This window comes from Pinus tabuliformis, chromosome 8 (assembly GCF_031772625.1).
Source record: "Pinus tabuliformis cultivar Carrire ecotype Pingquan chromosome 8, CPIR1, whole genome shotgun sequence".
NCBI lineage: Eukaryota > Viridiplantae > Streptophyta > Pinopsida > Pinales > Pinaceae > Pinus > Pinus tabuliformis.
In genome coordinates, this window is record NC_142294.1 from 1,883,865,058 (window position 1) to 1,883,889,381 (window position 24,324).

Here is a 24,324-nt window from a genome sequence, read left to right on the forward strand (position 1 = left end):
CACTTACATGAGGGAATTAAATAATGATTGCATGGCCTATTAACTAGGACATGTACCAAGTGGTAACTCAACAAGTACATGAATTCCTTTTACTATTCTCCACTTACACGAGGGAATTAAATAATGACTGCATGACCCATTAACTAAGACATGTGGACCTTTTTCTAGATTCACTACTATATTAATTAGCCATATAACTTATGTAACTCTATTCTCTTATTTATTTTGGCTATGAAAAAAATATATTAACTTTTTTTCTTCTTTAATACTTATACATTTTGTTCATTATTTTCTAACTAAATTCTTTCTATACCATTTTATATAAAATTTAACAATTAAAAAAAAATTAAAATTTAACAATAAAAAAAATTAAAAAATGAAAAAATGAATTCCTCATTGTAATGACATAAAGCTTTTAATCTATATTTATATAATTTAAAAGGTGTAAAACTACAAATAGCTTTTAATCAATAATGGTATATAAAACTACAAATCTGGGGCACTGATATAAGTAAACATTGCTGACAATAAAGTTCCTCAAACATTTGATCTTTCATATGACAGTAAAAGCTATATAATTTAAAAGGTGTAAAACTACAAATAGCTTTTAATCAATAATGGTATATAAAACTACAAATCTGGGGCACTGATATAAGTAAACATTGCTGACAATAAAGTTCCTCAAACATTTGATCTTTCACATGACAGTAAAAGCTAGGCTCAAGGCTCATTACTTTGGTTAGGCTGCATCACAATGATCACAACCTTAAGTAAAATATAAAAAGTTTACCTTACATTTTTATTCAATTTGCGACCTTTCATATGAGAGCAAAAGCTAGGCTCAAGGCTCATTAATTTGGCTAGACTGCAACACACTGATTAAATCCAAAGCGAAAATATACGGAGTATTTTTTCAGAGAAAAAAAACAGCATAGTTTTATATTAAGAGAATATAAAAAGACATATAACAATACATAAGGCAAATGGACGAGCTATAATGAGACTCCCGACATTTTGCACCATTGACAGGTAGCCATATCGTCCAAAGATTGGATCCAGAAAAAAGCCCCTAACAGAGCCATCTAAATAACCATATGTCCAAAGTAACCACAGATTGCGACAGATTACAGAAGTTGGAAAAAGGTGACAGCCTCCTAAAAAAAGGACAAAACCTCAACTGCCAAAGAGCGATGGAAAAACACAAAGACTGATGCCATCATAAGCAGAAACACCAACATAGAGTCATGGAGCTGAAAGGTCGGCATTCTGGATATACGAATCATAGAAGGCCCGAATCTTCTCTTTAGAATTTTGAAAGATTAGAGCATTCTGCCACAGAAGAAGAAAAAGACATGAGAGTAAAACCAAACTGATCCCCACAAGCCGCCTTACAAATCTTGTTGTAAGTTCTTGAAGAACCAAGCTTACAATATTCTGGAACTTATCAATAAGCGCAATTCTGCATTCGATGATGCAACACTTGGTGGTAAGCACATGGTCCAGTGCTTGTTTCAGATCCTCGGGAGGCTCGAGGTGACCAGCGGAGAATGGCTTATGCATGCTATGCCAGATCTTGGCTAACGCGTCGTTAGATAACGCACTTCCCAGACGAATGACATGAGACCTCTTCAGAATGCGAACGTCACGGGAAGTGTCGATGAGCGCGTCCATCAACTGAATGAAATGCCTCACCTCGTTGCTCCGGGCGGCATCATTACACTCCAGGGCAAGAAGGTTCTTGAAGAACACTTCAGTCTGCGGAGGGGATGTTACAGTCATCGGTGGAAGATACAGTATCTGCGAGTATTTGTCAAACCGGATGCAGTCGGAGCGCTTGGAGAATGATTTGAACTTAATCCCCGCCTTTGTCAGCTCCTCGGCGGTGTATCCTTTGATGGGAAAATTCCCCGGTTTGTAACTCGAGGAAAACATCCTGCACATCTTCTCAACGCGTACTTGGAGATTTTTTGAAATGGAGACGGCTCTCTGTCGTCCTGCGCACGTTGGATTGGCAGGAATCCTGAAACAATTGCATGAATGCAACCTAGCAAATGCGGCTCCTCCCTTTGTACTATATCGTCAATTTGTTTATCATCGGGTGTTATGTTGAACGGAGACAACTCCTCGTACGCCGTCTCCACGAGCAGCCCCTTTATTTTGCCTGCATCTTGAGAACACATTTGGGTATAGTGATCAGGGTGAAGTAGAGCTTCTTTCACCTTGTCAAAAACTAGTGTGAGCACATCCAGCGGGATCTGATTTTCCAGCTTCAGAATATCGCATTTCATTTCGATGCCGCGGGCACGCCCGTTGTGGCTGAACAAGAACTGTAGAATAAAGATGGAATCCACTGCCATCAGGAGACCAAGGTCATGACGGTAGTCTTTGTGGGTGTTAGACCAGTCATAGAAGCTCTCCAACTGTGGCCGCATCAATTTGATATCCTTAACCATATCATCCAATATCACTTCCTTATCTTTCGCCGGATCCTCCAGGGTCAGGCTCTTCTTCTTAGTGAATCTCTGCCAAATTGTAGCCACGGACTTGACTTTATAGTCTTCTTTGTTCAGCTCATCATACGGATTTTCGGCTTTAGGTTTACGAAAGTGGTGTGGACCAAGAGACACAGAGCGGGGAATGTAAGCATCTTTGCTCACTTTGCGCAGAGACGCAGGCACGCGAAATATAATGGGCGTCCTGGTTGTGACCTTGGATGCTTGTTTCAGAAGCATTTGTCTAACTTTCTTACCCCACCTAACCATGACTGTAGCGTCGAACCTGATCCCTTGAAGTTATAAGACGGAAAGAGCGCACAAAGTGGGAAAGAAAGGCAGACAAATAGGTGAAGGAAAGTTGAGGCACACCCAAAATATAATAATAAAAATGTCGGGAAAAAGCAGGCTAAGAGGTAGATCTAAATATTAAAAGATGATAATGCTCAACTGTAAACCAGACTCCAACAAATCCTAATTAGGGGCACATCCTAATTATTCACCCGCAGTCAAAAGCAAAGACATATCCTAATTATTCGCCCGCAATCAAAAGCAAAGACATATCCTAATTATTCGTCTACAGTCAAGATATGCCACGCCACTGTTTCTGCTGTACGATATAACCTGGTGCAGGTGGTGTTTATAAGCAAAGCCATTATCCTAATTATAAGCAAAGACATATCCTAATTATTCGTCCGCAATCAAAAGCAAAGACATATCCTAATTATAAGCAAAGACATATCCTAATTATTCGCCCGCAATCAAAAGTAAAGACAGACCAGAGAAGCTCATAAGTGGAGATATGTGACGTGTAGAGTAGGCCCTTAATCGTACCAAACTCTCTTTTAGAAGCCAGAAAGAGATATCCTAATTATTCATCCACAGTCAAAGATAGGAGTCAAGATATGCCACGCCACTTTTTCTGCTGTACGATTTAACCTGGTGGAGAAGGTGTTTGCGTAGGTACTCCGCAAACATAATTACAGTCATTTCGTTTTCATCTTACGTTTGAGGGGCGTTTTTACTCATCAACTAAGTGATCGCATGGCATATTTCCTTTTAAACCGTACTTTGTATAATATTTGACTTTTATTTTTACCGATAGTTTAAATATTATGTAATATGTGTTTGTTATTTCTTTTTGGAAATATAAAAATATTTTTTAAATCTAAATTTTTTGTGCTGTTTTAATCAATTTCATTTTTTTTTTAAATTCGGGCTTAATCACAAAATACCTTTCAACCAAATGATATTATAGATATAAATATTTTATATTATCTTAAAAATTCAAATAATCAAATATGTCTATTTGCCAAAGTAATCTCACAAATCAATAGCACGAGTCCAGGCAAGAATGGTCATTACTCTGAGAGAACCAGTGAATATATACAACAAAGACTCTGAATTATTGGAGGTAAACATGGTTATTAGCAAAGAACAATATTGCATATAATCACACTGCTTCACACTGCTTTTGTAGTATTCAGGACTCTCCAGTACACTACCCATCTAGTTAATTGGTGAAACTGCAGTCCAGATAAAAGGAATATGCACTACTACACCAAGGGCACTTTTGAGACATTTTTTAATATCAATTGATTTGTCTTAAATATAGATTTTAAGACAAAAATAGGTTTAGACAAAAATATTTTAAGACAAAACTTTATATTTAAGACAAAAATAGTTTAAGAGAAAAATATTTTAAGACAAAAGTAGTTTGAGACAAAAATATTTTAAGACAAAACTTTATATTTAAAACAAAAATAATTTAAGACGAAAATATTTTGAGACAAAACTTTATGTTTAAGACAAAAGTAGTTTGAGACAAAAATTTAAAGGCAAAACTTTATATTTAAGACAAAAATAGTTTAAGACAAAATTATTTTAAGACAAAAACAATTTAAGACAAAATTATTTTAAGACAAAACTTTATATTTAAGACAAAAGTAGTTTGAGACAAAAATTTAAAGGCAAAACTTTATATTTAAGACAAAAATAGTTTAAGACAAAATTGTTTTAAGACAAAAACAATTTAAGACAAAATTATTTTAAGACAAAACTTTATATTTAAGACAAAAGCATTTTGAGACAAAAATATTTTAAGACAAAACTTTATATTTAATACAATGACCACTTTAGATCAAACCTATGTTTAATACAATATTTCACTTCGAATGAAAATGGAGGCAGCGCTGAGTTTCAGGGTGATCTGTGCGCGCGTTCTGAACTAGAGCTCCCACGCCCCTGCTTCCTCGGCCCCTGCAGCCCTTCGCAGGCCCCCTGCCTGGCAACCCCTGCTGCTGGGCTCTCAATCCTTCCCGGCATCCCCGCAATCGGGCTCTGCCTCCCTCCTCCGGCCAGTGCTGCTGCTGGCACAACGTCCGCGTCTGGGTTTTGCGATCGCAGAGGAGCGTAGCCGCCGCCATGAGTGCGCCTGGGGGTGGGGAGCCTTCTCCCACCCCACCAATCTCTTCAGAAGAAGCATTCAGAAGATTGCTCTCGCAGAAAGGGAAGAAACATTTGATTCCAGAAGTCCCGAAATTCATCAAAAAACTGGGGGAAATTCCTGAGATCGCCCTACCAGAAGACCAACCGATAAAAATCGCCCTAGCCCTCACTGACAAAGGGTTGGTAGGACAATTTATGGGATGCTAGCCCTCTACAAAAACAACAGATGACTGGATCCAATGCAACTGGAGGCCCCAGCTGGAAAACAATGTGATCTGCTATGTTGTCGGAAGAGGGTATTTCATTTTCTAGTTCACCTCCAAAGAAGATCGAGATTTGGTTTTCAGAAACGGTCCATATTTTATGGGAAATCAGGGTCTGTATCTTAATAAGTGGACCCCCGACTTCGATCCCTCAATCGATACCCCTAAAGAGGTCCCAGTCTGGGTCCGGCTTCCCAATCTTCTGATCTATTGCTGGAGCTATCACACCTTGTAGAAGATTGGAAATTGTCTAAGCCATTTCATTGACAAAGCAGATAACAAGGCCCAATATACCTGTGCAAGAATCTGTGTGGAAGTCAATCTAGAAGCTGGACTGCTCGAGGCAGTAAAACTTACAGTCAGAGAATGGCATCACTATCAAAAATTGGATTACGAGCAACTGCCTTTCAAATGCAGAACCTGTCACAAACATGGACACTTCCAACGAAATTGCCCAAAAGCTCCAATCGGGGACAAAGTGGACGAAGAAGGATGGAAAGAAATCAAAAAGGGCAAGGCAGTCCCAAAACCAACTGAGAAGAAAAATTTAGGGCCATTGGTGAAGCCTCGGCCTAAACCAAAAGCCAAAGAAGTTCCAAAAGAGGGTTCTTCCTCTGGGGTAAAGACAGATGCCATTGGAACCCAAGAGGAACCAGAAGACCCGTCGAAGAAAGTGAAAGAAGCAGAGGCAAAGTCAACTCTTCCTCCATCAGAGGATGAACAAGGGGAAAAAGAAGAAAACGAGGAGCGCATTAGTCTGGGCTCCGATTCTGAGGGAGATTCAGAAGATGGAGTCTCAAATTCAGACAGCTTGCAAGTCACTCCTATCAAGTTGGCCAGGGGTCGAAATTCCAAGAAGAAACAGAGAGAGGAATAAACTTATCTGGATGTTCTCCAAGGCTCTCACAAAACTCTCAAAGGAATGATGAATACCAGATCTAGGCGCAAGCATGGTCAGGCTCCAAAAGGAGCCATAACCTTTCAAGCTAGTAAATAATGAAATACGTCTCTTGGAATTGCAGAGGGTTAGGCAGCAGGTTGAAAGAAGAAGCTCTGAAGGACATTGTAAGGATGTACTCACCTGAAATCCTTCTCATCCAGGAGACAAAACTGGAGGACCTTCTACTCCTCCAAGCAAGCAAAGCATTCTAGCATAAAGGCCAAGGGAGAGCAGTCGGCGCTAGAGGTGCCTCTAGAGGGATTGCCTCCTTTTGGGATAGCTCCAAATATGATCTGATTCACGAAGAATGTTGCCCCCATTAGCTACTCACTAAGCTCCTCCATAAAGAATCTGGCCACCAAGTAAGTATGTTTAATCTTTATGCTCCGGTCTTACCATCTGAGAAAAAAATTTGTTGGGACTCGCTCCAATCCTATCTTTTCTTGCACAACCCAGAAAATATTATTATTGTAGGTGATCTGAATGTTACACTAGCTGCAAAAGAGAAAAGGGGGGGCTCGCTGGTCAGGGACCCAGCTAGAGAATGGGTTGAATACCTCATTTTAGATTAGGAATTGGAGGATATCAAGCACACATCTAGGAAATTCACCTGGTCAAACAAAAGGATAGGCCCCGGCCACATTGCTGCTCATCTGGACAGATTTCTAGTCCAATCCTCCTTCTTGACTTGTGGTCTAATGGCCACCTCTAAAATTCTGCCGAACTACACCTCTGACCATAAACCCATTATGCTTGAGCTCTCCTTGGATGGAAATCTTGGCCCCATTCCCTTTAGATTTAGTTCTCTATGGATTCATCAAGAAGGATTCTAGGAGGTGGTCTTCGAGGCCTGGAACCGGCAAGTTCATGAAGGATCCCCTTTCTTTGTGTGGGAAGAAAAAATGAGGAGACTTAAAAGGGAGCTCAAGGAGTGGGCTAAAAGGTTGAAAACGCCCACCGCCAAAAGAAAGGAGATGCATGACAGTTTAGCAGGCCATCAATTAACAATGGAGAATTTCGATGTAACTCAAATCCTTCTTAAAAAAGAAGTAGAGCTGCAAAAATATCTCCATAGAGCAAGTAGGGATGAAGAAGGGTTCTGGAGATAGAAGTCCAGAAATCTTTGGTTACAGGCCAGAGACAAAAAAACAAGCTACTTCCATAAGCAAGCTAAAGCACGCAAGCACTTCAAAATAGTAAATGAAATTCACTATCAAAACAATGTGGTTAAAGATTCTGAAGGCATAAAGCGAGCAGCCCACTCCTTCTTCAAAGATCTTTACTCTACCCCGGAAGACCCTCCTATCGATTCTCAAGCCTATCCGATTGATCTTATTCCTCACTATGTTCAAGATTCTGACAATATTATGATGACTGCTCCGATCAGTATGAATGAGATTAAAGAAGCTTTGGATTACATGGATCCGGATAAAGCCTCGGGCCCTGATGGGTTCACTGTAAGGTTCTACCTGACTTGCTCACCTACAATTAAAAAAGACCTTCTGAGAATGATACATAAATCTCAGACCTGCACCAAGATTGGAGGCAATACCAACTCGGCCTTCCTTGTCTTGATTCCGAAAGACAAAGGCGCCACCGATTTCAGCAGATTCAGGCCCATCTCTTTGTGTAATACAAGTTATAAGCTAATTACAAAAATAATAGCCAACCGTATTAAGAAAATTCTATCGGTCATCATCCCTGAAAACCAAGGAGGATTCATAAAAGGGAGAAAGATTCTTGACAATATTGTGCTGGTGCAAGAATCAATTCATTCAAGCTGTCATCGAAAAGAGAAAGGCATGGTGATTAAGCTAGATTTTACAAATGCCTTTGATAGGGTGATACATGATTTCCTGTTTTTTGTGATGGAGAAATTTGGCTTCTCAAAAGTTCTCATAACTTGGGTGAAAGCCTGCATTTCTTCCCCTTGGATAGCGCCTCTGGTTAATAGTCGTTCAATGGAATTTTTCTAGGCCTCGAGGGGTCTAAGACAAGGTTTCCCTTTGTCCCCGCTTCTTTACGCCATTCAAGCTTCGGTGCTCAGCTTCCAGCTAGACTACTGTCAACAGATCCAAACTCTGCCAAGCCTGAGAATGGATCACAATGTTAAAGACATAAATCATGCCCAGTTTGTTGATGATACATTATTGCTTGGAGGAGCTAGCATAAATTCTGCTAGAACCTTCAAGAAGGAGCTGGACATTTATAGGGAGGTTTCGTGCAACAAGATTAACTATCTAAAAAGCACGATCTATGGATGGAATTGCTCGATCAAAGATTTGACAGACATAACAAGGCTATTAGAAATGGAAAAGAACCCTGACCTAGGAGTCATTTAAGCATCCTGGGATCCCAATCTTCAAATCAAATCCTAAGGTAGCTCACTGGATGCCCCTGCTAGACAAGCTAAAACTCAGGATACAAGCTTGGGGAACCTCATGGTTGAATAATGTTGGGAAGGTAATCCTTATGAAATCTGTTCTCATAAGTCTCCCAGTTTATCAGAACTCCATTCTACTAGCCCCTAAAACCTTTATTAGTAAAGTGGATGGTCTCCTTAGAAGATTTCTGTACATCAAGTACTCTAATGATAACCCAAACGCTAGGTTGGCAAAGATCTAGACCGCGCTGACTAAAGTGTTCAGTAGGCCTAAATTTGAGGCACAGTCGATTGTGGGGTTCAAGGAAATTGCGATGAAATGAGGTGAGAACCCTTGGGAGTTGGATCAAAGAATGAAGTGTAAAATCTGCGAAGCTAATATGAACTTAATAGATGGGCAGCACTGTGAGTGGTTTGTGGCTTTGCCCCTACCTCACCTATGGGTTGCACTGTCACAACAGAAGATTATGACTCAGGCAGAGGCCTTGGAAATTGCAATAAGGTTACATGAAACTCTGATGCAATATCCGAACCTAGGGGTTCAGCAGATCCATGTGCAGTTGCAAAATCTTTTCCTCGAAATGAAAAACCTGAATCAAGACAGAACAGTTTGACCGGAGGCGTGCGAAGAGATATGGTGCATGAAATGTAAAGGTTAGGGGCATGACAAAGACCACTACCTGGTCTTTGCGAACTACATTACAGGGGGAGGACTGATGCCTTTGAGGCTGGAAGCCCAAGCAAGACTGAGCACGAGGCCTATGTTGTGGTGTGCTATATGTCAGGTAGCAGGGGAAAATACCACTGATAACTGTCATTTGCTGCAAAATTTTGTACAAACACCGCAACAACTATTCTACAACTTCTGCAGGTCAGTAGGGCATGATGAGCGCAATTTTCGAAGTTATGAATTGATGATGGAGAAAACACCTGCCTATAGAGTTCAGGCAAAAATGGGGCCTCCTCACTAGAGCACTGGGATGGAACGAACAGGCTTTCAGGGGCGCGGATGATGTCGAGGTAGAGGAGGACCTGGCAGAGGTCAGGGATAGTTGATATGTTACAATTGTGGAGGACTGAGACACTATGCCTGTGAATGCACTAACCCAACGCGTCCATCGTGCAAATATTGTACTTAGTTTGATCATGAGATGGAGGAATGTCCTACACTGGTAGAAAGGATATGCGACAAAAGGGTGCTACCACTGCAGCCAACTCAGAATCTGTAGATGATGAGGGTTGAGCCTTGCGAAGAGGATCTAAATGTGAATATAGTGCTTCGAAGTGGAATTGTAATGAGTGATGATAAGGGAGAAAATCCTGAAGACAGTGCATGGGTTCACAAAGCTCTAGAGAAGAAGGCTGAATTTGATTTGGAGCGCACACGCGAAACATTCATGGAAGCAAAGAAGAGCTTCATTGAGGCCTCTACCATAGGTAGCTGGGATAAACCTGTTCAAGAAATGGACCCTTCTATGCTTACGACCTTTCTAGAGACCTAATGAAGTTGCTGCTCGATAGCAAGGCTATGAGGGGTTACAGGAATTTATAAATAGATGCGTCGGAAATAGTCCAGGTGAACTACGTGTGGTACGAAAGATTGGTAACCATAAAGCAACGATAGGACGTGAGATGAGACTGACTGCGCATATAGGAGAATACGAAATGGATCAAGTTATTTTGGATCTGGGGTCAAACATGAATTTTTTGCCAAAGCAAACTTGGGAGTGGATGGGGAGACCCATGCTGCAGTGGTCTCCAATTCAGTTAAGGATGGAAAATCAGCAGAAGATCATCCCCATGGGACGGTTGTAAGGATTAACTATAGATATTGAAGGCACAAGTGCATTGGCGGACTTTGAAGTAATAGAAATTGTGGATGATAGCAACCCCTACCTTGCGCTCTAGGTTTTAACCCCGTATAGAAATTACCTGCATACGAATTCTTAAAACACAGAAAATAAACAATGCGAGAGCATAACACATAAAACACATATATATATAAAGATTTTCCCCTGGATCCCAAAACCGGGACTACCAGCTTGATTTTTCATTATGTTCCTTTCAATGTTACAATACATATTTATACATGTCGAAGCATCCAATACAATGGACTGAAAACCATCATGTCCAAAACCATGTGCGAAAAATCATGCACAAAACCATAGGTAGGTCCGCCCATAGAGTGGGGTTACCTGTACCCCTCAAACCCCCTATGACCCCCCCACCCCCCGCTACGCAATAGGCGCAACGAAGGGGGGGCTTCACCCCCCTTCTAACCCCCCAGTTAACTACATGGGCTAGTCTTGGAAAGAATATAACACAACCCAACATGCACTCCTTGGCATTGATAGGGATACTGACATGAATGGGGTAATCAACCTAAAGAAGCGAAAGACGATATTTGAAAAGAAATCGTTTTTTGTAATAGTACCCCTAGATCCTGCTGAAGGATCGCACTATACTGAACCAGTCCGTGATTATGAAAGCGATGACGATTTGGACTGCATATATAAGATAACAACGTGAGACCAAGATTGGGTGAATCTGACAGTGGATGGAAGAATTACATGGGATTGTGAGAGTTCCTGCAACTCAGACTCAGATGAAGAATTAAAGCGCTGGCAGAATCGGCTATGTGAAGTAACCACACTGAGCTATAACATGATGACCCAGTCGTTGTGTTGTTTATTGTCAGAGGAAAGAAATCTGCCCACTTATGATGGCTTGAATAACGTGGATGTGTTTTTGGATGCATTTGAGAGGGAAGTACTAGAGAAGCATCGCTTACAGGCTTTGGACTAGGCACTGCGCTCTATGCCCGCGAGATGGTGGGGTACGCATAAGGGTAGTTTTGATGATTGGCGCGAGTGTAGGAGGATGACGAGAACATGCTTTGGGAAGCCAAAGGTATGAGTGACAGACAAGTATGATGGGAAGGATATATTGTGTGCATGCCTAAGGCCTATGGAGCGAGGCCCCAACCTGAATGGGTGCACTTGTTTTGTCACACCTTGGATGTCATCCTGATGAATTGGTACTCGGAGACAGAGCTCTACCATGGCATAGGCAAATGGGATATTCTACGTGAAGGGTTCATAATGATGTTGAGCTTCGAAGACAGGTTTAACTGTATTGACGAAGCGCTACAAGATGTTAAATCAACAATCTTTAGGATACCACATGAACCTTTGGATCTGATTCAACCCGATTGGACTACTCAACTGAGCCACGTGCTAGAATGCTATAATGTGACTACTGAAGAAGAAGATGAGGACCCATGAAAGATTAATATCCCTGAAACTGAGGGTCACTACGAGGTCGAGGGACCGTGGATTGAGAATCTTGATATAACCGTGCCACTGAAAACTAAACAGGTAAATATTGGTATGGAGGTGGAGCCCAAATTAGCAAAGATTAGAGATTATTGGGATGGCACGACTGTAGATAAGGTCGCTGAATTTCTCTGTGAATACCGGGAGTTGTTCCCTACCAAGTTTATGGAGTTCAACGAGATAATAGGAGACCTGGGCATTATGAATATCACGTTGAAACCCAACGCGAAGCCAATTAAGCAAAAACCTTGCCATCTCAATCCGATGTATAAGGAGAAGGCCCGCTTAGAGTTAGATAAGATGTTCACAACAGGCATCATAGAGCTCGTAGAAGAATCTAATTTGGTGAGCCCAATGGTGGTACAACAAAGAAGCAGAAGGATGAAATAAGGATATGTGTAGATCTCAGGAAGTTGAATGACGCTTACGTGAATGATCCTTTCTTGACTCCGTTCACTAATGAGGTATTGGATAATGTACGTGGCCACAAAGCATACTCCTTCACTGATGGGTTCTCTGGGTACCATCAGATCAAAATCACACTTGAAGATAGAAGAAAGACAACCTTCGCGAATGAATGAGGATGTTTTTATTACACCGTAATGCCTTTTGGATTAAAGAATGCACTTGTGATTTTTTCGCGCGTAGTCATTGCTGCATTCAAAGACTTCATTCATAAGTTTATGGAGGTGTACTTTGATGACTGGACTATGTTTGGGTTGGTAAAATGCCATGTTTCCGGTTTTCTATTAATGTTAGATACTTGTCAAAGGTACCAGATTGCGCTCAATTTGAAGAAGTGTCTATTTTGTGTCCCCTTTGGGACTTTGCTAGGTCATGTGGTATGCAGACATGGACTGATGGTAGATCCCGTGAATATCACAGTGATACTTAACCTGGAGGTGCCGAGGAGTGTGAAATAGCTACGCACAACCTTGGGATATACTGGGTACTACAGAAAGTTTATCAAGGGCTATGCCCAGATCATCGCGCTTATGGAGAAGCTGTTGAAAAAGTATGTCACGTTCTGTTGGAACGAGGACTGTAAAAAAAACTTGGATGTGCTGAAGGGAGAAATGGTCACCGCGTCGATTTTATTCTTCCCGGATTGGAAGGAGGAGTTTCATGTACATGTAGATGCATCATGTATAGCACTGGGAGCAGTACTGACACAGGCCAGCAGACGACAATTGGACCATCCTATAGCGTTCGCAAGAAGGAGGTTATCCAAGGCTAAGAAGAACTATTCCACCACCGAGCGCAAAGGATTATCCATGGTATACGTGCTCCAGAAGTTTATACACTATTTGCTAGGTGGACATTTTAAGATGTATACAAATCATTCTGCATTGAAATACTGGGTCAATAAGCCTGTGTTGGGGGGGAGAATCCGTAGGTGGTTGTTATTGTTCCAGGAGTATGATTTTGAATTTATTGTGAAGCCTGGATGACTGAATGCGGGACCAAACCATCTGTCACACATTGAAACGGGGGAAGAGCCCACTAATTTGGAGGAGGTATTGCCTGTCACGCAACTCTTTGCAGTGCGCGTCACAGAAGGTCACTTTGAAGACATCATACACTTCCTAATGACAAGAACTACCCCGAAAGGCTACACCATCCAACAGAAAAAGGAGTTAGTGGTGTGCGTGACAGACTTTTCTCTCATTGCCATACATCTGTACAAAATGTGGTATGATGGAGTATTGCGACGATATGTATCGTAGTACTGAGAGTCAGATAGACGTAGATGCCGTAGATAAATGGTTAAATATGCTAGAAGGATATTTTTTTGTTCATGAATTTTCGAGTTAGGAAAAGATTGTTTTCGCTCTTCTCAAAGCAGCCCCCCACGTCAAGGACTAGTGGGAAACCTATTGCGAGCAGAAGAATGAAAGCACAGGCTCACTATTTTCAGTCGCACCCACTTGGGATTCATTATACAGGATACCAGAGGTAGCCCCACCTACCGCCACCTCTTTGATCACTGCCAAGAAAGGCAGCAAGCTCATCTCCCAGACTAGGAAATTCATTTTCTATCTGGTTCACTCCCAAATTAAGGGGAAGATCATTGCTACATCCATGACCCCCGCAAAGGGTTCCTCCACGCAGTAGCAGCAGCAAAGGGATACAGTCATGACAGAACACAGGAACAACTTCTCCTCACCCACAGGGGTACCACACAAGTTTCAGGTGGGCAATAAAGTTTGGTTACATCTACAGAGAGAACACCTTACCAGAACCCATCAGAAACTCAGACCACTCCAACATGGTCCTTACACTAGTACCAAGGCTACGGGCAAAAATGCTTGGAAGCACAACATTCCCCCATTCCTTCGCTTGCACCGAATGTTCAATATGGACTGTCGTCGACCATGCTTCCCACCATTTTTGGACACATCAGATATTTCAAAACAACTCACCAGAGACCCAGCTCAGTAGAAGCTTCCTCATCTCAGGGAGGAACTCAACGCAATGGGGACCATTGCTTCCTAAAGGGGGAGGAATGATCCAAGTGGATGTTGGTGGCCACCCACCTATCCCATTTGGACCCCCACAACTATCTCTTTCAGTTTTTTTAGTTTCCTAAATTGCAGCACAGTTTACTATTTTTAGCAATTTTTCGGGTCTTAAACTTCCGGAGCCGTTTTGAGGCCCTAAACGATGTTTTTTGGGAAATCTGGGGGCAACATGGGTCCATGGACCAATGGTTCCCTTCCTAAAGTTGTAGTGCTCGGATAGATATTTCTAACGAGCTATTGTACGCGTCAAACGGAGATTGTATGCCAAAGTTACGACCCCGGGAAATTGATGTACCAATTTACCCAAATGAGACCCACAATTTGGCGTTTCATCTTCTAGGGTTAGGTTTTGGGATGTTAAGGGTTTTCCATTGTTTCTCAACAATAAATAGGCCTTCAAGCCTCATTGTAACACATTTTAGAGGCATGTAGCCACCACATCTCTTCTCAGGGATAAGCTACCATCGCCCTAGTTGTTTATTTCCATTTTCTGTTTTTAAGCATATCTCAGTATTTTACATTAATGACATGAAGTATTATTTCCACTGCATCTTTGTGTTCATGGTTATCTATGTAATTTATTGCGTTCCTGTTTAAATCCGGATCATTTTCAGGTCCTGAATCCATACATACAATCAAAAAACCAGTTTAAATAACACAAATTAAGATTTCACCAATCACAAACTTTATGGGTAACCCATGCACGATAGAAGTGACCCAGGGGTTTTTCACGGTCCTGAATCCATATATACAATACAAAAAACTAGTTTAAATAACACAAATTAAGATTCCACCTCAATTTTTTTCACGAGATTCGACACAGAAAGTCCAAAAAGTCACACTAAAGACAACTCCTAATATTTTTTAAAATAAATGTTAGAAGGTTAATATAATAATAAATATTTTGAAATTATGAAATAATGAGAATGTTTTTCACATTTCAATATATTAGTGTCACGAGGATGATAAATCTTATGATGTTTTAAGAATTGTCCCCTTTATTTTATTATAATACTTGTGAAAATTATTTTTATTTTAATAATGATAATTTTCTTTATTGAAACTAGTGAAAATATAAAATACTTTTAATATTTTTAACTATAATTAATCATTTTTTATAATATCCTTGTTTAGTTTATCTTCTAATTATTTACCACATTATAATTTCTTTTTAAATTTAGATATAATAATATTAATTTTTTTTTAAAATTTAAACATATAAGCAAACATATAAATTTTTAATTTTTAATTTTTTTTTTTTAAATTTTTTTAAATTTAAACATATAAGCCACTTTTTCTGCTGTACGATATAACCTGGTGGGGTAGGTGTTTATAAGCAAAGACATTATCCTAATTATAAGCAAAGACATATCCTAAATATTCGCCCGCAATCAAAAGCAAAGACATGTCCTAATTATTCCTGAAGACTTTGATTGAGTATAAGTTTTACTTTCTACAAGACTGCCTTGGGCTGAAGGACACAACTACTTAGTAGTTGTATTATTTTTTTGTTGTTGTATTTTAAGGGGGTGGGGTGTGTTGTATATGGATTTTTGTCTTTTTCATTGTTTCGACTATTCTATGTTATTTAGATGCATTATAAAATGGTTACTTTAGATGACTTTTTATGAGGACCATTTATTTTTTTCTCTGTAGTAGTGCGTAGGGCATTAGAGATATTACATACATTTAGTTGTACTTCAATTTGGGTAGTGGAGTGGAGTCATGCATGGAAACCTCGTTATTATTATCATGTCGTAACTCAACAAGTACATGAATGCCTTTTACAATTCTCCACTTATATGAGAGATTTAAACTATTCTCCACTTACATGAAGGAATTAAATAATGACTGCATGACCTATTAACTAGGACATGTACCAAGTGGTAACTCAACAAGTACATGAATGCCTTTTACTATTCTCCACTTACATGAGGGAATTAAATAATGACTGCATGACCTATTAACTAAGACATGTGGACCTTTTTCTAGATTCACTACTATATTAATTAGCCATATAACTTATATAACTGTATTCTCTTATTTATTTTGGCTATGAAAAAAATATATTAATTATTTTTCTTCTTTAATACTTATACATTTTGTTCATTATTTTCTAACTAAATTCTTTCTGTACCATTTTATATAAAATTTAACAATAAAAGAAAATTAAAAAATGAATTCCTCTTTGTATTGACATAAAGCTTTTAATCTATATTTATATAATTTAAAAGGTGTAAAACCACAAATAACTTTTAATCAATAATTGTATATAAAACTACAAATCTCGGGCACTGATATAAGTAAACATTGATGACAATAAAGTTCCTCAAACATTTGATCTTTCGTATGATCGTATGACAGTAAAAGCTATGCTCAAGGCTCATTAATTTGGTTAGGCTGCATCACAATGATCACAACCTTAAGTAAAATATACAAAGTTTCCCTTACATTTTTATTCAATTTGCGACATTTCATATGACAGCAAAAGCTAGGCTCAACTGCAACACTGCAACACACTGATTAAATCCAAGGTAAAATATACAAAGTTGCCTTTTTTTCAGAGAGAAAAACTATAATAGATTATATTAAGGAAATATAAAGATCTGTATACATGATCGAAATCTGTGAGAATCAGCTGGAAGAAACATACAGCTGATCAGATAGTCAGATAGAGTGACTGATGAGACAGCATATAAACCTATTGTTACTATCATGAGAAAGCCAGCAAAAAAGCGGGAGCAAGCCACCCTGAGCAGAAATGTGTGAACATAAAAGCATGAGGATCCATCATCATAACAACAGTGTAGCTTCATGAAAGAAAAGAAGCAGACCTTTCCAAAAAAGATTTAGAGAGAGAGAACAAAAACCTCCACATTTAACGCTTCATGGGGAAGAAGCTAGACCGCCATTGAAAGATTTTTGTACCATAGGGACTGAACAGCAAGCCTAAATCTGTAAAAACACCCACATTGAGTGTAGCAGGACCAAAAAGATGTATATAGAAGCAAACAATCCGCAATTTTCATCTTGCTGTAAACAGTCTGCAAACACAACATCCCGAAGCGCAAATTTACACTACCTATTATCGCTTATTAGAGCTTTTGATAGTCCCCACAAGCTACCATGGCCACATTCCAAGTTTTTTAAGAACAAAGCTTACAATATATGGGAAATTATTAATAAGCGCAATTCTGCGTTTGATGATGCAACACTTGGTGGTAAGCACATGGTCCAGTGCTTGTTTCAGATCCTCGGGAGGCTCGAGGTGACCAGCGGAGAATGGCTTATGCATGCTATGCCAGATCTTGGCTAACGCGTCGTTAGATAACGCACTTCCCAGACGAATGACATGAGACCTCTTCAGAATGCGAACGTCACGGGAAGTGTCGATGAGCGCGTCCATCAACTGAATGAAATGCCTCACCTCGTTGCTCCGGGCGGCATCATTGAACTCCAGGGCAAGAAGGTTCTTGAAGAACACTTCAGTCTGCGTAGGGGATGTTACAGTCATCCGTGGAAGATACAGTATCTGCGAGTATTTGTCAAACCAGATGTAGTCGGAGCGCTTGGAGAATGATTTGAACTTAATCCCCGCCTTTGTCAGCTCCTCGGCGGTGTATCCTTTGATGGGAAAATCCCCCGGTTTGTAACTCGAGGAAAACATCCTGCACATCTTCTCAACGCGTACTTGGAGAAACTTGGAGATTTTTTGAAATGGAGACGGCTCTCTGTCGTCCTGCGCACGTTGGATTGGCAGGAATCCTGAAACAATTGCATGAATGCAACCTAGCAAATGAGGCTCCTCCCTTTGTTTATCATCTGGTGCTATGTCGAACGGAGACAACTCCTTGTACGCCGTCTCCACGAGCAGCCTCTCTATTGTGCCTGCATCTTGAGAACGCATATGGGTATAGAGATCAGGGTGAAGTAGAGCTTCTTTCACCTTGTCAAAAACTAGTGTGAGTACAGCCAGCGGGATCTGATTTTCCAGCTTCAGAATATCGCATTTTATTTGGATGCCATGGGCACGCCCGTAGTGGCCGAACAAGAACTGTAGAATAAAGATGGAATCCACTGCCATCATGAGACCAAGGTCATGACGGTAGTCGTTGTGGGTGTTAGACCAGTCATAGAAGCTCTCCAACTGTGGCCGCATCAATTCGATACCTTTAACCATATCATCCAATATCACTTCCTTATCTTTCGCTGGATCCTCCAGGGTCAGGCTCTTCTTCTTAGTGAATCTCTGCCAAATTGTAGCCACGGACTTGACTTTATAGTCTTCTTTGTTCAGCTCATCATACGGATATTCTGCTTCAGGTTTACGAAAGTGGTGTGGACCAAGAGACACAAAGCGGGGAATGTAAGCATCTTCGCTCACTTTGCGGGCATCTTCGCTCACTTTGCGCAGAAACGCAGGCACGCGAAATATTTTGGGCGTCTTGGTTGTGACCTTGCATGTTTGTTTCAGAAGCATTTGTCTAACATTCTCACCCCACCTAGCCATGACTGTAGCTTCGAACCTGATCCCTCGAAGTTATAAGACGGAAAGAGCGCACAAAGTGGGAAAGAAAGGCAGACAAATAGGTGAAGGCCACGATTATAAAGTTGAGGCACACCCAAAATATAATAATAAAAATGTCGGGAAAAAGCAGGCGAAGAGTTAGATCTAAATATTAAAAGATGATAATGCTCAACTCTAAACAAGAGTCCAACAGAACAAATCCTAATTAGGGGCACATCCTAATTATTCACCCGCAATCAAAAGCAAAGACATATCCTAATTATTCGCCCACAATCAAAAGCAAAGACATATCCTAATTATTCGTCCACAGTCAAGATATGCCACGCCACTTTTTCTGCTGTACGATATAACCTGTTGGTGGAGGTGTTTGCGTAGGTACTCCGCAAACATAATTACAGTCATTTCGTTTACATTGTATTCTCATCTTACGTTTGAGGGGCGTTTTTACTCATCAAGTAAGTGATCGCATGGCATATTTCCTTTTAAATCGCACTTTATATAATATTTGACTTTTATTTTTACCGATAGTTTAAATATTATGTAATATGTGTTTGTTATTTCTTTTTGGAAATATAAAAATATTTTTTAAATCTAAATTTTTTGTGCTGTTTTAATCAATTTCATTTTTTTTTTTTTTAATTCGGGCTTAATCACAAAATACCTTTCAACCAAATGATATTATAGATATAAATATTTTATATTATCTTAAAAATTCAAATATAATCAAATATGTCTATTTGCCAAAGTAATCTCACAAATCAATAGCACGAGTCCAGGCAAGAATGGTCATTACTCTGAGAGAACCAGTGAATATATACAACAAAGACTCTGAATTATTGGAGGTAAACATGGTTATTAGCAAAGAACAATATTGCATATAATCACATTGCTTCACACTGGTTTTGTAGTATTCAGGACTCTCCAGTACACTACCCATCTAGTTAATTGGTGAAACTGCAGTCCAGATAAAAAGAATATGCACTATTACACTAAGGGCACTTTTGAGACATTTTTTAAGACAAAAACAATCTTTTGTCTCAAAAACTCATTTTTTATTTTAGTTATTTTACGTTAAAAATTAATATCAATTGATTTGTCTTAAATATAGATTTTTAAGACAAAAATAGGTTTAGACAAAAATATTTTAAGACAAAACTTTATATTTAAGACAAATATTTTAAGAAAAAAAAAATTTAAGACAAAAGTAGTTTGAGACAAAATATTTTAAGACAAAACTTTATATTTAAGACAAAAATAATTTAAAACGAAAATATTTTGAGACAAAACTTTATGTTTAAGACAAAAGTAGTTTGAGACAAAAATTTAAAGGCAAAACTTTATATTTAAGACAAAAATAGTTTAAGACAAATTTATTTTAAGACAAAATTATTTTAAGACAAAACTTTATATTTAAGACAAAAGTAGTTTGAGACAAAAATTTAAAGACAAAACTTTATATTTAAGACAAAAATAGTTTCAGACAAAAACAATTTAAGACAAAATTATTTTAAGACAACTTTATATTTAAGACAAAAGCATTTTGAGACAAAAATATTTTAAGACAAAACTTTATATTTAATACAATGACTACTTTAAATCAAACCTATGTTTAATACAATATTTCACTTCGAATGAAAATGGAGGCAGCGCTGAGTTTCAGGGTGATCTGTGCGCGCGTTTTGAACTAGAGCTCCCACGCCCCTGCTTCCTCGGCCCTTGCGGCTCTTCGCAGGCCCCCTGCCTGGTAGCCCCTGCTGTTGGGCTCTCAATCCTTCCCGGCATCCCCGCAATCGGGCTCTGCCTCCCTCCTCCGGCCAGTGTTGTTGCTGGCATAACGTCCGCGTCTGGGTTTTGCGATCGCAGAGGAGCGTAGTCGCCGCCATGAGTGCGCCTGGGGGTGGGGAGCCTTCTCCCACCCCACCAATATCTTCAAAAGAAGCATTCAGAAGATTGCTCTCGCAGAAAGGGAAGAAACATTTGATTCCAGAAGTCCCGAAATTCATCAAAAAACTGGGGGAAATTCCTGAGATTGCCCTATCAGAAGACCAACCGACAAAAATCGCCCTAGCCTGGCTGACAAAGGGTTGGTAGGACAATTTATGGGATGCTGGCCCTCTACAAAAACAACAGATGACTGGATCCAACGCAACTGGAGGCCCCAGATGGAAAACAATGTGATCTGCTATGTTGTCGGAAGAGGGTATTTCATTTTCTAGTTCACCTCCAAAGAAGATTGAGATTTGGTTTTCAGAAACGGTCCATATTTTATGGGAAATTAGGGCCTGTATCTTAATAAGTGGACCCCCGACTTCGATCCCTCAATCGATATCCCTAAAGAGGTCCCAGTCTGGGTCCGGCTTCCCAATCTTCTGATCTATTGCTGGAGCTATCACACCTTGCAGAAGATTGGAAATTGCCTAAGCCATTTCATTGACAAAGCAGATAACAAGGCCCAATATACCTGTGCAAGAATCTGTGTGGAAGTCGATCTGGAAGCTGGACTGCTCGAAGCAGTAAAACTTACAGTCAGAGAATGGCGTCACTATCAAAAATTGGATTACGAGCAACTGCCTTTCAAATACAGAACCTGTCACAAACATGGACACTTCCAACGAAATTGCCCAAAAGCTCCAATCGGGGACAAAGTGGACGAAGAAGGATGGAAAGAAATCGAAAAGGGCAAGGCAGTCCCAAAACCAACTGAGAAGAAAAATTTAGGGCCATTGGTGAAGCCTCGGCCTAAACCAAAAGCCAAAGAAGTTCCAAAAGAGGATTCTTCCTCTAGGGTAAAGACAGATGCCATTGGAACCCAAGAGGAACCAGAAGACCCGTCGAAGAAAGTGAAAGAAGTAGAGGTAAATTCAACTCTTCCTCCATCAGAGGATGAACAAGGGGAAAAAGAAGAAAACGAGGAGCGCATCAGTCTGGGCTCCGATTCTGAGGGAGATTCAGAAGATGGAGCCTCAAATTCAGACAGCTTGCAAGTCACTCCTATCAAGTCGGCCAGGGGTCGAAATTCCAAAAAGAAACAGAGAGAGGAATAAACTTATCTGGATGTTCTCCAAGGCTCTCACAAAACTCTCAAAGGAATGATGAATACCAGATCTAGGCGCAAGCATGGTCAGGCTCCAAAAGGAGCCACAACCTTTCAAGCTAGTAAATAATGAAATACGTCTCTTGGAATTGCAGAGGGTTAGGCAGCAGGTTGAAAGAAGAAGCTCTGAAAGACATTGTAAGGATGTACTCGCCTGAAATCCTTCTCATCCAGGAGACAAAACTGGAGGACCTTCTACTCCTCCAAGCAAGCAAAGCATTCTAGCATAAAGGCCAAGGGAGAGTAGTCAGCACTAGAGGTGCCTCTAGAGGGATTGCCTCCTTTTGGGACAGCTCCAAATATGATCTGATTCACGAAGAATGTTGCCCCCATTGGCTACTCACTAAGCTCCTCCATAAAGAATCTGGCCACCAAGTAAGTATGTTCAATCTTTATGCTCCGGTCTTACCATCTGAGAAAAAAAATTGTTGGGACTCGCTCCAGTCCTATCTTTTCTTGCACAACCCAGAAAATATTATTATTTTAGGTGATCTGAATGTTACACTAGCTGCAGAAGAGAAAATGGAGGGGCTCGCTGGTCAGGGACCCAGCTAGAGAATGGGTTGAAGACCTCATTTTAGATTAGGAATTGGAGGATATCAAGCACACATCTGGGAAATTCACCTGGTCAAACAAAAGGATAGGCCCCGGCCACATTGCTGCTCGTCTGGACATATTTCTAGTCCAATCCTCCTTCTTGACTTGTGGTCTAATGGCCACCTCTAAAATTCTGCCGAACTACACCTCTGACCATAAACCCATTATGCTTGAGCTCTCCTTGGATGGAAATCTTGGCCCCATTCCCTTTAGATTTAGTTCTCTATGGATTCATCAAGAAGGATTCTAGGAGGTGGTCTCCGAGGCCTGGAACCGGCAAGTTCATGAAGGATCCCCTTTCTTTGTGTGGGAAGAAAAAATGAGGAGACTTAAAAGGGAGCTCAAGGAGTGGGCTAAAAGGTTGAAAACGCCCACCACCAAAAGAAAGGAGATGCATGACAATTTAGCAGGCCATCAATTAACAATGGAGAATTCCGATGTAACTCAAATCCTTCTTCAAAAAGAAGTAGAGCTGCAAAAAGATCTCCATAGAGCAAGTAGGGATGAAGAAGATTTCTGGAGATAGAAGTCCAGAAATCTTTGGTTACAGGCTAGAGACAAAAAAACAAGCTACTTCCATAAGCAAGCTAAAGCACGTAAGCACTTCAAAATAGTAAATGAAATTCACGATCAAAACAATGTGGTTAAAGATTCTGAAGGCATAAAGCGAGCAACCCACTCCTTCTTCAAAGATCTTTACTCTACCCTGGAAGACCCTCCTATCAATTCTCAAGCCTATCCGATTGATCTTATTCCTCACTGTGTTCAAGATTCTGACAATATTATGCTAACTGCTCCGATCAGTATGAATGAGATTAAAGAAGCTTTGGATTACATGGATCCGGATAAAGCCTCGGGCCCTGATGGGTTCACTGTAAGGTTCTACCTGACTTGCTCACCTACAATTAAAAAAGACCTTCTGAGAATGATACATAAATCTCAGACCTGCACCAAGATTGGAGGCAATACCAACTCGGCCTTCCTTGCCTTGATTCCGAAAGACAAAGGCGCCACCGATTTCAGCAGATTCAGGCCCATCTCTTTGTGTAATACAAGTTATAAGCTAATTACAAAAATAATAGCCAACCGTATTAAGAAAATTCTGTCGGTCATCATCCCTGAAAACCAAGGAGGATTCATAAAAGGGAGAAAGATTCTTGACAATATTGTGCTGGTGCAAGAAGCAATTCATTCAAGTTGTCATCGAAAAGAGAAAGGCATGGTGATTAAGCTAGATTTTACAAATGCCTTTGATAGGGTGATACATGATTTCCTGTTTTTTGTGATGGAGAAATTTGGCTTTTCAAAAGTTCTCATAACTTGGGTGAAAGCCTGCATTTCTTCCCCTTGGATAGCGCCTCTGGTTAATAGTCGTTCAATGGAATTTTTCTAGGCCTCGAGGGGTCTAAGACAAGGTTTCCCTTTGTCCCCGCTTCTTTACGCCATTCAAGCTTCGGTGCTCAGCTTCCAGCTAGACTACTGTCAATAGATCCAAACTCTGCCAGGCCTGAGAATGGATCACAATGTTAAAGACATAAATCATGCCCAGTTTGCTGATGATACATTATTGCTTGGAGGAGCTAGCATAAATTCTGCTAGAACCTTCAAGAAGGAGCTGGACATTTATAGGGAGGTTTCGTGCAACAAGATTAACTATCTAAAAAGCACGATCTATGGATGGAATTTCTCGATCAAAGATTTGACAGACATAACAAGGCTATT

At 40.1% G+C, this 24,324-nt stretch overlaps 1 protein-coding gene across 1 annotated transcript; it reads right to left on the reverse strand.

Annotated features, from left to right (window-relative positions):
- Positions 1-17,504: 17,504 nt before the first annotated feature.
- On the reverse strand, positions 17,505-18,893 carry LOC149243924 (putative UPF0481 protein At3g02645). Its single transcript, XM_089371347.1, has one exon. It carries the CDS (start codon positions 18,891-18,893, stop codon positions 17,505-17,507), a length of 1,389 nt encoding a protein of 462 aa, XP_089227473.1.
- Positions 18,894-24,324: the final 5,431 nt, after the last annotated feature.

Excerpts from the sequence above, each read along its gene's own strand:
- LOC149243924 (XM_089371347.1), bottom strand. The coding sequence starts at position 18,893 with ATGGCTAGGTGGGGTGAGAATGTTAGACAAATGCTTCTGAAACAAACA.